Source organism: Xenopus laevis, chromosome 9_10L, assembly GCF_017654675.1.
Source record: "Xenopus laevis strain J_2021 chromosome 9_10L, Xenopus_laevis_v10.1, whole genome shotgun sequence".
Taxonomy (NCBI): Eukaryota; Metazoa; Chordata; class Amphibia; order Anura; family Pipidae; genus Xenopus; species Xenopus laevis.
The window spans coordinates 99,199,696-99,216,457 of NC_054387.1; the positions used below are offsets into that span (position 1 = coordinate 99,199,696).

Below are 16,762 nucleotides of genomic sequence, written 5' to 3' on the forward strand. Positions count from 1 at the left end.
GCTATCAAAGAAGGTGCAATGCATCAGAAATTCATGAAGCAAACACTTATACTCTGTTTAACAGATACCCCATATCTGAGACAGTAAACTTTACTAGACATTACTTGCTGTACGCAGGGCAGCTATTTGGGGGGGAGTTGTACGGGGCCCCGAGGTTAAGGGGGGCCGGCCATGTCGCACTTTCTTGATTAGCCGGGCCCCCTGCTTTCTGAGAGCTGCTGACTTCGGGAAGGCAGGCCGGGAGCACAAGGGGAGGTATCTTCTGTCCATTACTTCCTCTTATTGGTCACTGAGTTTAAGTCCCGGTTGAGCTGCTCAGGGATTGGATAGCTGAGGTTTGAACTTTTCCTCCAGCTCATCCAATCACCATGCAGCTTTACCAGGACATTAAATTCTGTGACCAATAAAGGAAGAAAATGCTGTCACTGGAAGAATATGCAGCCACCTGTGCTCCCCTCCTCCCTTCTGTAGTTGGCAGCTCACCGAGAGCAGGTGGGTCACACTAATGAAGTAAATGTAACATGGCAGGGCCCCCCTAAAGGTAACCCTTTGTGGTCCCTGTTGTGTGGTGGGGCCCTGGGCACCAAATTGTTTTTAAACTTCTGGGGGGGAGCAAGTTTTTTTACATGGACGTTTTTGGGGGGCCCTGGCCACCAATTTTCTTATAACGTGGGGGGGGGGCCTGGCCACCAATTTTTTTCCCCCATGTGGTGTCCTAGCCACCAATATTTTTTAATGGGGGGCTCTGACCACAAATGTTTTTTTTCAATGTCGGGTGCAGGTTGAGGTTTTCTCAACAAAACTAGCATGCACACATGTGTAGGCCTATGCTTAATTATATGAATAATTATTTGCAAGCATTTATATCATGTAAATGACCCTCTAACTGTGTTCATGTTATTTTTTGTGATTTCTTAATCCCTCTTAATAGATACTAACACGTGTAATTCACATTTAGAGATCTCTAACAAAGTATTGCCTTTCCTCCATCTTCAGTTTAGCATACAACAAGATTAGTGATGTCGGGGCCCGGAACCTTACAGAGAGTCTTAAGAAATGTCCCAAAATGAAGAGTTTGATGTACGTATGATTTTTATAAAAGTGTCCTTATGTAGTATAGGCATTTGCATGTAGAAAATGGATAAATATTAACTCTTAGCTGCAGTTAGAAATTATAGGGATCGACTTTGTCTAAATGTTGCGAAATTGTTACCTGAATTACTGAGCTGCCAGACTCAAACATCAGAGACACTTTCAACTTTTAGTTTAGATTTTGGAAAAACAGTAAAAAATAAATAATGGAAAGTCATTGAAAAAAGTCTTTATTTCTGGGGAACAATCTAAAAACAACTGAATTGAAAAAAGTGTTTGGAAGGTGAACAACCCCTTTATTGTTATGGGACCCTGTAGTCTCACCACCTCATTTCAGTTAGATAGCATTCCTGAGATTAGAACCCTTAGGGGGTTATTTACCAAACTCTGAATGCTACAATCACGATTTTTTTTTATAAAATCAGACTTTTAAAAAAATCACAAATTTTTCAGAATTTATTAAACCCTGAGGATGGAAAAGTCAGAATCTTAAAATCCGGCATTTCAGACCTGTCAAGGTTGCATAAAAGTCAATGGAAGAAGTCCCAATGATTTTTTGTAGTGTGCTGGGTTTTGTGCAATACCCTGAAATTTTTGGATTTTTTCGGGTGAAAATCAGATGAAAAAATCCGAAAAAATTGTGAAAATCTGTTTTTTTTCCGCAAAGCAAATTTTCGGGAAAATGTAATAATAAACAAGCTTTAAAAAATCGTGAAAATCTGATTTTTTTCCCCGCTAATTTTCGGGAAAATGTAATAAGAAATGAGCGTTAAAAACCCAAGCGGATTTGATCGGAGTTTATTTAAGTACTGTGTTTTAAGTACTCCATCCTCATTGATAGTGTTTCCCCTAAATGCTTTCCGAAAGCCTGTGTCTCACACCATCCATGAGGATTTTTTGTGAATGTTAGCATTGCAAAGAACTGAAATGGACACAAAAGTGAGTGCACATTGACAATCTAGTGTATAAACATACTCCTATAACTTGTGCTGAGGGCTAGTATACCCACCCAGCCTTATCAGACCAATCTTCCATGGATGCAAGGAAACCCTAAAATGAATAGTAGCCTGGACCTCATGATAATTTCACGGCTTCCTTAGTGTTCCTTAGTGCTGTTATTGCAACACTTTCCAAACAAATCCAGTAAGAAAACCATGAACCACATGCAATGGCCAAACTGGATGCTAATTTGTGTCCATATTCGTGTGTTGCACACAATGTGCTAAACTCATGGTATTTATGTCAGTATTCCAACTGCAGTTGTTTCCTTTTTGATAATAACATGCAAGATAAACTTGAACTAAATAATGCAGATGTTGCCCTCTAGTGTTCAAGCTGCAGAATACAGATTAGGAACAAAGTATAGTTAGTATTTTGCGGTTAATGTGTATCACCAAAGTCAACGATCCTGGTTTTAAAAATTGAGAGGATAGATAAAGATGCAAAATTGATACATTTGGGGGCAAATTTATCAAAGTTCGAATTTCAAAGTTGTGTGAACATTTTTTTAACTCTAATTAAGTCGAATGTACTCACAACTTGAATGGGACGTTATTTATGGAAAAAGACGAATGTCCAATATTCAATTGAATACGAACGACCTGAAAATTTGAATCGAATTTGAGTTTTCCTCAGAAAAACAGCTACATGAACTGGGCAGGTTTTAGGTGGTGAATATTCGAATTAGATATAGATTCAGGTTCGAGGTGTGATAAATCTCACGTTTGAATTCAAATTCGAGTTGGTGATTTAAAATTCAAATTTGTGAATTTCGACCAAAAAAACTAATTCAAAAATTCAAATTTACCATTGAACCTTAACAAATCTGCCCCCATGGATGTAAACATTTTTGCAATTTGCCTGCAACAACGAACAATAAAACATTATTGTTATTTCTTGAGGATTGGCTTGCTTAGACAGCAGCCTATGGGTCTGTAAACACCCTTCCCAGCTATAGTCAGGTGATCCCAGTGGTGGCCAATAAAAGGGCAGCCATGTTTGGGAGTTTTAACCTTGAAAGCAGCAAGTAAGTTGCAGGTAAAACTTAGTCCCTTTGTAAAATGTATAATGAAGCAATAGAATTCTTAATGAATCAGATGAAAATTAAGCGTAGGACTGGCCAGAAATGGGATGACTTTGACGTAGTTGGCCATCTTAAATATATTGCAATATATATTATATATTTATATAATCCCTGTTTTGTTTAAAGGGTAAGACATTTTTTAGTAGCTGTATGCACAAAATGTCTCAATGTCGAGTAAACTACTACTACTGATCAAATAATCAGAAACAAGAGAAAGTGCCTATACATGTGTTTGACCCCTCATACTGAATCTCTCTGTTCAGCCCACAAGCTGATTGGTTGGATTACCATATAGGACATCCCATGTATTACTACTTTAAGGTTCATGGCACAAGTTGCCCCTTGCCGATCATTTGAATGGGAAATACATGACAGCAGTGGAACTGGTTCAATGACCTTTACATTTCAATAGAAATCTAATAATGTAATACTAATACATCCTCATATTTCTTGCTTGTTGTGCTGGTGGAATTAGTTCTGTGCTAAATACATTTAAATCTCTCGCATTTTAATTATGTTTTATAAATATTTTCTAGGATATACAGTTCAGCGATTCCTCATAATATTTTGCATCATCTTCAACAGCAGGACCCAAGGATCAGTTGCCAGTCATTTGGCTGAAGGTAATGATCATATATGTCAAGCAGCCCATCTTCTTTTCTGCTGATTCACTCCACATGCTGCTGTCCCTTAGGGACCGACTTACAATTTACTGTATATATAGAATAGAAAAGTCACAGTACACGGCTGACTAGCAATTTATTTAGATTCTCATTATACGGCAGCTCAGACACCAGTGCTTTCTGCATCAGCCCTGTATCATCAGCTTCCGTGGCACGTGAACTTCATTTTTGTTTCAAGATTTATAACAAACCCTAAGGGGCAGATTTATCAACGGTCGAGGTGAATTTTCGAATTGAAAAAAATTCGAATTTCAAGATATTTTTGTGACTAGGGAATAGTCCAAATTCGATTTGAATTTGCAAAAAAATCTAAAATTTGAATATTGGAATTTATCATGTACTGTCTCTTTAAAAATTCACCTGCCGAATTGCTGTTTTAGCCTATGTGGGACCTCCTAGAACCTATATGGAGTCAATTAGTGGACTTTGAAAAATCGAAGTTCCTTTTGGTAAAAACGTTGAATCTGATTCAATCGAATTCGCTATTTCTTCTATTCGTACGATTTGCATTGGGCCGAATACGGACCTATTCAGACCTATTCGACCAAAAAAAAACTTCAACTTCGAAATTCGACCCTTGATAAATATCCCGTAAGTTAGCAACAACAGCTGCCCATAGCACACTGAGCATGTGCGCTAAACAAAATCCAAGATGGTGATCCCCTGTGCAACATTTATCCTCGCTCAAATTGTTCAGGCTTCTTCCCTAATTCTTGAATTTTTCAGGCTTTTTTCCTGAATTGCACAAATTTTTAGAGTTTTTGCCCTGAAACCCTGCAAAAGTTGGATATGCTAAACCCAGCATAGATCATGAAAACTTTAAATTCACATAGGTGCCTCTCTCATTGACTTATACAGGACCTCAACAGGAGATGGTGGATTTTCAGATTCATATTTTTTGCAGCCTCGAAGTATAAAAAATTGCCACAAATTCAAGGTTTTTTCCCTCTATATTTTTGTGTTTTCTAGTGAAAAAAACTATTTTTTTTGGAGATTTTAACATTTGGATTATAATAAATAAGCCCCATAATCTTTGATTTAACCATTATTGTTACAGAGATTACAGACTTTAGGCTTGTAAATTCAGTGTATATAATACAGTATTTCTACCAATATTTGTTTTTAGAGTTTAGCTCAGACCAGGATCAAGGTTAGCCCATTAGCCAGCTTTCCCTTTCCAACATTTTGAAAATAGTTATAGAAACTGCACTAATGAGCTTGGAAGTCACTTAAAGGAATTGTTCAGTATAAAAATAAAAACTGGGTAAATAGATAGGCTGTGCAAAAGAAAAAAATGTTTCCAATACAGTTAGTTAGGCAAAAATGTAATGTATAAAGGCTGGAGTGACTGGGTGTGTAACATAATAGCCAGAAAACTACTTCCTGCTTTTCAGCTCTCTTGTTTTCCGCTGATTGGTTACCAGGCAGTAACCAATCAGTGACTTGAGGGGGGGGGGGCACATGGGTCATAACTGTTTGCTTTTGAATCTGAGCTGAATGCTGAGGATCAATTGCAAACTCACTGAACAGTTATGTCCCATGTGGCCCCCCTTCCAGTCGCTGACTAACTCAGAGTTAGAGAGCTGAAAAGCAGGAAGTTGTGTTCTGGTTTTTATGTTACACATCCAGTCACTCCAGTCTTTATACTTTACATTTTTGGCTAACTAACTATATTAGGTACGTTTTTTTTTTATTTTGCACAGCCTATCTATTTACCCAGTTTTTATTTTTATACTGAACTTTTCCTTTAAATACTTTGGAAATTACATGATCTGGGTGAAAATAAGATTTTGTTTATGTTTTCTTAAATAGGCCAAAAGAAAGGAGAATGAGGATTTGGAGAAAGCCAGAATGATAATCGCTTATCTGTTGGCTGTTTGCATGGTTGGTGTCTGCACTGGCAAAAAGAACGAGGGTGATATTGAGATGAGGATGTACTAGAAACCATAATGCCAAAGTCAAGACAACAAGAAGACTTTCCTTCTTCCAACAGGAAATGAGCTCCATTGAATGTAATAAACTTGCACTAATACAATGGTTTCCTTTCTGCTGTAATTAAGTCAGTTCATTATCCTATGTCTTCCAACAGCAGGGAAACAAACGTGTGGCACCATAGCTACTCTGCATTTTATTGCACTTATTTTACCTTGTAACCAAAGCTGATGTGATTGCCTGTATGTAGTATTCCCTCTAATCCAGGGGTGGCCAGACTTTTTTACACTGGGATCTACTCTCGACACCTGGCCCCCATCAGGAGATCTACCCGCGGCAATTGTTTAAACCACGCCTGTTTTTGTGGCCACACCCCCTAGTTACCATGTTCATTTGGCAGGTTATGAAAGTTTGAACACACTGCCCTCCCCTCTGTGCTTGCTGCTCTCAGCCCTCCTTCCCCTCCCTGTCCATGCCTGTAACCTGCCCTTCCTTCCCCTGTGTCTGTAGCCTTCCCTCCCTTCCTTCCCCTCTGTGTCTGTAGCCTTCCCTCCCTTCCTTCCCCTCTGTGTCTGTAGCCTTCCCTCCCTTCCTTCCCCTCTGTGTCTGTAGCCTTCCCTCCCTTCCTTCCCCTCTGTGTCTGTAGCCTTCCCTCCCTTCCTTCCCCTCTGTGTCTGTAGCCTTCCCTCCCTTCCTTCCCCTCTGTGTCTGTAGCCTTCCCTCCCTTCCTTCCCCTCTGTGTCTGTAGCCTTCCCTCCCTTCCTTCCTCTCTGTGTCTGTTGCCTTCCCTTCCTTCCTTCCCCTCTGTGTCTGTACCCTTCCCTCCCCTCTGTGTCTGTAGCCTTCCTTCCCCTCTGTGTCTGTAGCCTTCCCTCCCTTCCTTCCCCTCTGTGTCTGTAGCCTTCCCTCCCTTCCTCTCTGTGTCTGTAGCCTTCCCTCTTCCTTCCCCTCTGTGTCTGTAGCCTTCCCTCCCTTCCTTCCCCTCTGTGTCTGTAGCCTTCCCTCCCTTCCTCTCTGTGTCTATAGCCTTCCCTCCCTTCCTCTCTGTGTCTGTAGCCTTCCCTCCCTTCCTTCCCCTCTGTGTCTGTAGCCTTCCCTCCCTTCCTTCCCCTCTGTGTCTGTAGCCTTCCCTCTTCCTTCCCCTCTGTGTCTGTAGCCTTCCCTCTTCCTTCCCCTCTGTGTCTGTAGCCTTCCCTCTTCCTTCCCCTCTGTGTCTGTAGCCTTCTCTCCCTTCCTTCCCCTCTGTGTCTCCGTGCTTGTTCCTCAGTCCCTTCCTTCCCCTCCGTGTCCCTTCCCCTCAGCTCAGCCTGCCCTTCTCCTCTGAGCCGGCACTTCTCCTCTGCTCTGAGGCCAGCCCAGCCAGCCATCTCTTGCTCTGATGTGGGGCCCCAGGTCGCGGTCTACCAGGAACTTAACGGGGATCTACTGGTAGACTGCGATCACTGTCCTGGGCACCCCTGCTCTAATCTCTGTGTGAGCACACTAGCCCACAAAAAATATTGAATGCAATATTTCTTCAGTTCCGTGTGAAGGACCAGATGCACTGATAAAGGGTGTGTATGCAGAATTAAGTTTTTAGTAAATGTATTTGATTGCACTATGAATATTTGAAATGATAGCTCTGGGTTTTACCCTTCTATGCACTGTATGGTCTCATATCAGGTATCTTTCAGTTTTAAATTTCAAAGTCAAATATCAATATAATAATAATGACTGACCATAACTTATTAATGGGAGCTATCAGCCTTTCCTACTGACGACTACTTTAAGCACTATTAACTTGTAAATATTTGTAAATGTGTAGTTTTATATGAATGTCTTCCATTGTGAAACTTCCAGAGAAAAAGTAAATATACGTCAGAATTGTCTCTTTTTTTTGGTTTTGGGCAATGCTAAATGTGATAATGTTTTATACTATAAATATGTAAATAATGGCGTTTATTCCAGTGATGATGCTAGGTAAAGTCTGCCTTGAAAGGACAACTTACTGTACTGTGTTCTCAGTTTCAATGTGACTTACTGTAAGAAAGCACAATGTTGCATAAAACTCTGTTCTCTTGCACTAGAACTTGCAATTTCATGTTTTTTTCCTGTAAAATACTGAAGATCCAAATAGAGGAGGAATCTGCTGTCTGCTGCTAAACTCCCAGCATTTAACCCTTAGCAGTGTGGTGCAGTAACATTTGGAAAGTCACCAGGCGGATCAGGGACTTTGGTAACTCGGGCAAAAATGTCACATGCTGATACAGAGGGAAATATGAACTGTAACCCAAGTGTAGTCCATTTTCCACTATTTGTCTCGTTAACATTTGCTCATAGTACCAACTCATAAGCAAGTAACAATGGGTGAAAAAATACAACACAAGCTCTTGGTTATTTTGGGGTGCGTTGGGGCACCCAGCAGGTTCATGTGCTTTGCTACTCCTACCTAGAAGTAGATTTCTCTAAAACTTTGTTTACTGTTTTTTATAAACAATAAAACAAAAACAAGAAACCATGCATGTCTCATTATTATGAATAAATAACGCAATAAGATGCATTATGTGAACTGTTAGGCTTCAAGTAGTATCAACTTTGAGGGGATGGTTAACAAGCAATCCAACTACATGTTGCCATTCATTATTTCCACCCTCCCTATACCTTTTCATATGTCTCGACACTTTGGGGCCTATCTTTGATTGCTCAAGCCTTCAGGATCAAGCAATTATTAAGGTGCTCACACTGGGTTTTGGGCCCAATAACCCCAGCAATTTTAGTTTTTGTTTTTTCACCAAGGGGGCTTTTGTAAAGAAATTAGCTCAAAGGCTCTAGCAATCATAAATAGGCCCCTAAGTCTGTTTATATAGATGGGCAAAGCAGTGTTAAATGATCGCTTAGCCTTACACTTTATGTGATATACAGACCTAGAAGGACTGTCAGTGGTATACATTGTAGACCTGGGTTTAGAATATTTTGTTAGCTAAATAGTTCCTGAACTTTTTTCTAGTAAAATGAATATTTACAAAGATTAAAAAGTATTTTGCCTGTACAGGTATGGGACCTGTTATCCAGAATGCTCAGGAACGGGGGTTTTCAGGATAAGGGATCTTTCTGTAATTTGGATGTTCATATCTTAAGTCTACTGGAAAATCATATAAACATTAAATAAACCCAATAGGCTGGTTTTGCTTCCAATAAGGATTAATTATATCTAAGTTTGGATCAAGAACAAGCTACTGTTTTATTATTACAGAGAAAAAGAAAATTATTTTTAAAAACATGGATTATTAGGATAAAATGGAGTCTATGAGAGTTGGCTTACCCATAATTTGGAGCTTTCTGGATAACGGATCCCATACCCGTATAGGAGTTAATAAAAGAGAACCAACCTGGTATAGAATATGTATTGTTCATCTGAAATGCACACAAGATTAGTAACGCCAATACTAATCACAATACCGTATTAATTAAGCTTTATGATCAGCATAATTTTATGAGTTATTTACTAAAATCTCATAATTTATATAAAAAAAAGTTTGACCTGATTTTGCCCTATTTATTAATAAAATAAATTGGATCAGGAAAAAACCTAATTCAATCGAGCGAAACCCCAAATCATACTTTTTTCCAGAATTTCTAAATTTTTGGGGTTTTTGCCCGAAAACTCCAAAATATCAGATTATGGGGCTAAACCCAGAGCAAACTTCCAACTGGGATACGGACATTGATTTATACATGACCTCGACAGGTCTGAGATTTTCAGATTCAGGCTTTTTACAGCATCGGGGTATAATGGTGTTTGAGGTTATTTTTCACGAAAAAAATTCAAGACTTTGCCCCAAAAAGCCTGACCAGATTTAGTAAATAACCCCCTTAATGTTCTGCCCTGTCGTTAGCTGATTTAAATATTCATGCACACTAAGGACTCTTACAGACGAGCGTTTTTACCTGCGCTCCCCTGCGTTCCGTTTTTCTGCGTTCAGCCGCAGGCGAGCGCAGGGATAGATGCATTACATTTTTTCCAATGGGGCTGTACTCACACAGGCGCGTGTAGGCGTCGAACGCAGGTTGAGACACAACATGCTGCATTTTTCCTGCGTTCGGCACCTACACGCGCCTGTATGAGTACAGCCCCATTGGAAAAAATGTAATGCGTCTATCCCTGCGCTCCCCCGCGGCTGAACGCAGAAAAACGGAACGCAGGTAAAAACGCTCGTCTGTAAGAGCCCTAACATTCTCTCCCTTTGATGGTAGCACACCAAATTGGGGCTCATCCAATAGTCTGACCACCAGGCCAGCAATTCAGTTAGGAGCATGTGTCAGAAGAGGACCAGACAAATCAGATATTGGTGGAAGCAGCGGTTTGGGTCTAAATAATTTGGTAAGTTGGCATCTCCAATACATGCCATATATGTATGTATGATTCTTTCTTGTCAGATATACTGAGAGCAAAAGAAGTCCAGTTAGGAAATATCAGGTCCTGATAGTGTTCTAAAGTGCTAACTCTTTTCCTCCAGTCAGAAGGAGTGTTACACCAAGAACCACAAAATCCATGAATTATATGGTCTATAGGTGTAACATGTATTTTCGCTTCAGTATTCCTTTATCTGTACATTAGGACCATCTGCCATGTAAGAGGAAACTTCCTACATTATATTAGGGTTACTGTGACTTTACTACACTTTCTATATTATATTATGGTTCTGTAGCTTTGTAAAACGGAAGATGGGACACTGCCACCTGTTGTGTATGATTAAATAACAGATTACAAACTGAATATGAACTTGACCTTGCATACAGTGCAGTGGCTAAATGTTTTTAAAACAGTGCCATCTGCTGTAACACTAAAACCAAAATTCCAAATGTTTCAGACAGAATCTCTAATTTCTGGTTTTCAATCTGGAGCAAGGAGTTGAGTGCAATTTACCCCGTGGTGCAAGTGCCCTTAGCGCTCTAACACTGATGCTAATGACCCCTTATATGTTTTGAAGATCACGTCCTATGGACAGAAAACTGTTTTTTAAATGGGGGAACATTCAACAGAGTTGCCAGTCTTTCCAGTCATAGGGAATTCACCCAGAAACCGCTATAAAAAATCAAAAAGCTACGTCCAGGGATCTACATGTCTCTGTAAACATGGTAGAACCTAGTGGGCTTCATTATCTATCTGGGTGGAGTTCCAAAAAAGAACCTCTGACATAAGAAAACAGTGTTTTTTTTGATGGGCATGTTGGTTTTAAAAATAGTATTTTATATTTTTTGCCTACCACTGTGCCCCATGACTCTAGTATTAGAAAAAATGGGGGTCAATTCAGAGCATTTTAACACCAGACTTCTGGTCTGAGCTGCTTAGGGATCGTCATAAATTATCAAAACAGCATAAGTCAAATAATATCTGCCATAGAAGTAGATACAGCAAGACTGATTAATAATCAGAATAGACAGACTGCACTGGGTCCTGTGTTGTCATGTAATCTAATGTGGATTTTATAATTTTTGTATTTTTTAATACAAACTTTCTCCAACTCTGCAGAACCAGTGGCTGCAGCAAAATAATCCTCCAACTAGAATCCCAGTTTATCTGTTTAAATCTGGCTCCATTATCTTTGTCCCTGCAGCTGGAGTTGGAAACAGTAACGGCAGAGACAAGCTGCTATTTCGGGAGATTAGTCGCCCAGCGACGTTTTCTGAAGTCGCCCAAAGTTGCATCACAAGGAAACTACGGGCGACTTCAGAAAGCTGAAACGATCCGAGTACCATCCCACCGGCTTTTTTACATTCTAGCCGGAGGGAATGCAGTTTGGGGAGATTAATCGCCCGAAGAAGAATCGATTTGTTTCTGGGCGACTATTCTCCAGAAATAGCAGCGTGTCTCTGCCCCAAAGGGGTTGTAATGCCAAAATAAAATCCAATACAAAGCTCATCACAGTTGCTGACTTCTCTACAGGGAAACAAACAAAGCTGCTTGAGTTCTGCATGGCTGGGAAGTAAGGCGGGGGCTCCCCCTGCTGTTCATAAGTATGATTGTTTCCCTGCTCAGCAGTTAGGGATCATCTGACAATTCCTATCCACAGCAGTAAATGAAGGGAGAATTTCACTGCATACAGTCAGGTTTCTTATAAAAACGGTAGCAAGGGGTTAATTCTCATTGCTGGCAAGTGTATCCGCTATTTGTGGTTTCTTTTTTGCCTTGTTTTCACACAAATTGCGGTTTGTATCTTTACTTGATGACATTGCTGTACATATATATGTTCATCTTTGATAGATAAACAAGAGACCTGTTTGTGCAATGTATTGATTGATTAATATATAGAAATATTAAAATTATATAAATAAAATAAAAATATATAAAAATCTATTTTTTTATAATTCATACCACTGTGTATTTGCAGTTCTTTGTGAGTGTGCAAACCCAGTAGCTGTAATATTGTACATTTTTTAATTAAAGAACATTGGAGATTAGTTTCTTTTTCATTAAAGAATGTAAAAATCGGATTTTATTTTTTTGCCTTTACGTGCCCTTTAATACATTGTAGTCACTTTATGATGGCACTGTGACTTTAAATGCTGAATGGGAGTGGTATGCTGATGGAACAGAAGGGGTGTACACCCTCTATACGGATTTAAAGAATTCAATCTTTAACTAAAAAAACCCTACCCCCCTACCTCCTTCCCCCCAGCCTAGCTGTCCCTCCCCAGGGAAATTCTATTCTGCTATCCCCGAGGGAGGGGAGTCTATATAGGGTAAGTGGGTAGGGTTTTTTTAGTTAAGGGTTGAATTCTCCTTTAAACTGTGGAGTTTATGTGTACCCTGATAAAGGTCCCAAAATCGACCAAAACTTTTATTTCTACATGCACTAAATAAAGAAGAAATATTCACTGGAAATTCTCGGAATGCTGATGTTTTTTTACTTCTAATATATAAATATATATATATATATATTCCCCCTCAAGAAATACTCCTAAACTGAAAAAGCACAATGCGTATTCAAGCCTTAAAAAGATTTGACCTCTGTAAAGTTTGCGCTGAGAAATGGATTGAATTATAACAACTTAACAACATATTTGCGTTGCTTTATTAATAAAGAGATTGGCTTTATCGTATTGCTTTTACAGGTGAAACATGGAGCAGGGTCCAGCTAACAAATATATGTACATGTTTTATAGAAGAATTTGACAGAATAGTTCTGTAGCATGACACAGGTTCACTATACGCCCTACAATTCCAATGGATGCTTTTCAGCTGCAAAAAGTCCTTCAATGAGTTGTACAGTTTTCTGGTGCATGTTTAGCTCTTTAACTTATTTTGTTATTTATAATGATAATAAGCTGCTCGTTACTGCTTTTCATTTGGGATCATATAAACATAGGTACATTTGGAAGATCAGTAACAGAATTTAAAAAAGATCTGGTAGGCTCATAAAAAGTTTACTTGTGCTCCTGCTGTTTAACTCTTTCTCTGACAGGCTAAAATAAAAAAAACATTAGCAGGCAGGCCATGCACCCTTTGACTTATGGACTGTACAATGGAACTAACCTCCATCTTAACCCTTATCACACCTCTGTATCTGATTTAAATGTAAGAGGAAGGGCAGGGGAAATCAGATTATTATTTTAAATTACAGTAAATTAAACCACAACTAAAAAAATGCTGAAAACAAAGTTTGCTGAATCAGTTCTAAAACTGATAAACATGGCTGAAAATGAAACTCAAAACAGCCCACTCAATCCGTTATTGGCCTGGAGATTATCTGCAGTAACTAGAGATCATGGATTCATTTGGGTATGTTAATGAATAATATCTGTTTATTAGTATGGCATTTTTAGGGGGTGCAGTATATTAATCAACACTTTCATTCACTGATAAATATGCCTCTCAAAACCCCATACTAGTGCAGGTATGGGACCTGGGTTTTCCAGATAACGGATCTTTCTACATTTTGGATCTTCATACCTTAAGTCTGCTACAAATATTAAATAAACCCAATAGGCTGGTTTTGCTTCCAATAAGGATTAATTATATCTTAGTTGAGATCAAGTACAAGCTACTGTTTTATTATTACAGAGAAAAAGGAAATATTTAAAAATGTGGATTATTTGGTTAAAATGGAGTCTATGAGAGATGGCCTTTCCCGAATTAAGAGCTTTTTGAATAATGGATTCCATACCTGTAAATGAAATGTTAGGACATTTTCCTCTGGAAAACAGAGACATGCTCTATTACATTTTTTGATAAATTAGCTCATATGGTTGGGTTACATCATTATGGGAAATTATAACACCTCCAATACTCTCTGTACTTTGCCTGCTCTAGAATGAATGGCAGGGCCGGGCCAAGGTATTTTGGCACTCTAGGCAAGGGCTTCAATCAGTGCCCCCTCCACCCAGCCCTGCATTACAATTTCCCACTTTACCATTCATATTGTCCCCTGTAGCTCTGCCAGCACCTATCCTATTGCCCCCATTTGTACCTGTGCCAAGGGCAGTCAAACCCTCAGATTGCCCCCAACCTGTACCTATGACAGCGACAGCCAAAAAAACCATCATAATGCCCCTAATTTATACCTGTGCCAGCAGGAGCCAAAAATCCATCATATTGCCCCAAACATCTGTGTACCTGTGCCAGCAGTAGCCAAAAAATCCATCACATTGCCCCCAAATACGTATCTGTGCTAGTAGCAGCAACAAATCCATCATATTGCCCCTAATTATCTGTTTACCTGTGCAAGCAGCAGCCAAGATATTGCCCACAAATATGTACCTGTGCCAGCAGCTGTCAAGAGGAAGGTTGGGAGTGCTTACAGTAAGAATCATGGGCAAGAGGGGGTTAAAACAGGCAGTTTATTAAATTAACGGCCAAGCAAACCAGGGTTTAAAAAAAAAATTCCCCTTAAGGGCTCTTACACACGGCCGTTCCGACCTGCACTCCCCCTGCGTTCCGTTTTTTGGCGTTCAGCCGCAGGGGAGCGCAGGAATAGACGCAAGTCATGATTTGAAATAGGGCTGTACTCACTCAGGCGCGTGTAGGCGCCGAACGCAGGAAAAATGCAGCATGTTGCGTCTAAACCTGCGTTCGGCGCCTACGCGCGCCTGAGTGAGTACAGCCCCTTTTCAAATAATGACTTGCGTCTATTCCTGCGCTCCCCTGCGGCTGAACGCCAAAAAACGGAACGCAGGGGAGCGCAGGTCGGAACGGCCGTGTGTAAGAGCCCTAAAAGTGCGCCCCATGATTGCAACCTAGGTGGGCGCCTACTCTACCTACCCCTAGTTCCGGCCTTAATGAATGGAATTAAAGTGATGTATGATTAAAAGTAGGCTCAGTGATGCACAGATTATTGGGTGTTTATCCACAAAACGATATTAAAAATAATAGATGTTTTAGAAAACATTTCATCAAATTCTGACTATTGTACAAAGGTGAGCATCCCCTTTAAGCATATGGCCAAATCTGCTGAAATTTGCCCAATTCTTGAACTGAATTGTGCATCTGTAGTAACGCAAATCTTTCTCCTTTGCCAGAGAAAACGCTATTGTGTTCTAATCTGCTCCGTGACTTTAAGCAATTACATCAACGTTATTTGCCTGCCCTGGGAAATACAGTAGATAAGATTTTGAGCCAGATAGACCCACTTGGATGGATCATAGCACACTGGTGTTTGACAGAGCAAATGTGACACAGCTCTAAAAGCAGCAGTGATCACAACCTCCATTATGCACCATGATCACTTCCCACTAACTTCTACAGGAATTTAAAGGGGAACTATCATAAAAATTTAATATAAGCTTCAGAATACTGAAAAAAAAAGTATTCTAAATATAATCGATTAGAAATTCTGTACCGTCTGAAATAATCCAGTTTATCTTCAATTTCCTTCCCTCAGCATCTGTTTCTTTTTATTTCCTACTCATGCAGGAGTTGGGTGTCAGTTACTCTTAGATCCAATATATCTTATAAGGGGGCTCCTATTGCCTAGAAGATGTATTAGAGCTCATTCTATTTAAATTACCAGACATCGGGCCAAATTCACTAAAGGGCGAATTTTCGCCAGCGACCAATTCGCCAGGCGCAAATTCATGCTAATTCACTATAATTCGAAGTTGCGTCTCAGGAGCTGAACGTGTGGGCGAATTTTCCCTGGCGTTACTTCAGTAATCAGTGCAAGCATTTCTGCCATTGAAACTTCGTTAGTACTCTTACGCTTATGTCAATGTGAATAGGACATGTACCTAAAAGTCGTGATGTTGGTGCAAATGCTTGAAGTGGCCACTTTTTAATTACAAATGTCCAATGAGCCATAATAAACATATAAAAGATCCTCAAATGCCCTAGACATGAGTCCACCCTAAAATGAATGTTCCATGCCCCTCAAATAAAAAAAAATGTTAACACAAAAATCTTTAATAGGACTTTTGAAGGCAATCCCGCTTTAAAAAAGTAAAAGTCACCAGCGTTTTTTTACAGCTTGTCCACGTGGATGGGATTTCTGGCAAATTGTCGCTAGCGTCGGCCACTTAGCCCTTTAGTCAATCTTCCCCATCATGTCTCTCTACATGCAGGATTTGGGCAAAAGGCAGTTATTTTGTTCGATTTTTTTTGTACTGGAATCAGTTATTTGAGTGAGCTCTAATACATCTGCTAGGAAAGGAAGCCCCCCCCCCACCAATATAACATATATTGGATCTAACTGTCAGTGACTATCTGACACCCAAGTGCTGCAATAGACAGAATGAAGAGAAACAGATAATAGTGGGATAGTGAAGATAAACGTGATTTTTTTCAGAAACAATGCCGAATATTTAATTAATGGTATTTAGAAAACTTCTTATTTAAGTATGATGAAGCTTATATTAAATTTATATTTTCGCAATTTCCCCTTTAAATATGTAGTGTGGTAAAGAGTAAATAAAGACATTCTAAACAGAGAAGACAGCCCACAAAAACATAACTTTATGTTGATAGGTTGTTTAAAGAGGGTAATATATAATTTTTTCA

The 16,762-nt window shown here is 39.5% G+C and overlaps 1 protein-coding gene across 2 annotated transcripts in view; it reads left to right on the plus strand.

Moving 5' to 3' along the window:
- LOC108701883 (MHC class II transactivator-like) overlaps positions 1-6,348 on the plus strand; it is a 55,302-nt gene extending 48,954 nt beyond the window's left edge. The window contains exons 20-22 of one of the 2 annotated variants that reach the window (XM_041576679.1): positions 997-1,080; positions 3,712-3,798; positions 5,671-6,348. In XM_041576679.1, the coding sequence (XP_041432613.1) occupies positions 997-1,080; positions 3,712-3,796 (169 nt within the window). In that variant the 3' untranslated portion in view covers positions 3,797-3,798; positions 5,671-6,348. The remainder of the gene's footprint in view (positions 1-996; positions 1,081-3,711; positions 3,799-5,670) is intronic. The other variant, XM_041576680.1, reaches the window with a different exon arrangement.
- Positions 6,349-16,762: the final 10,414 nt, after the last annotated feature.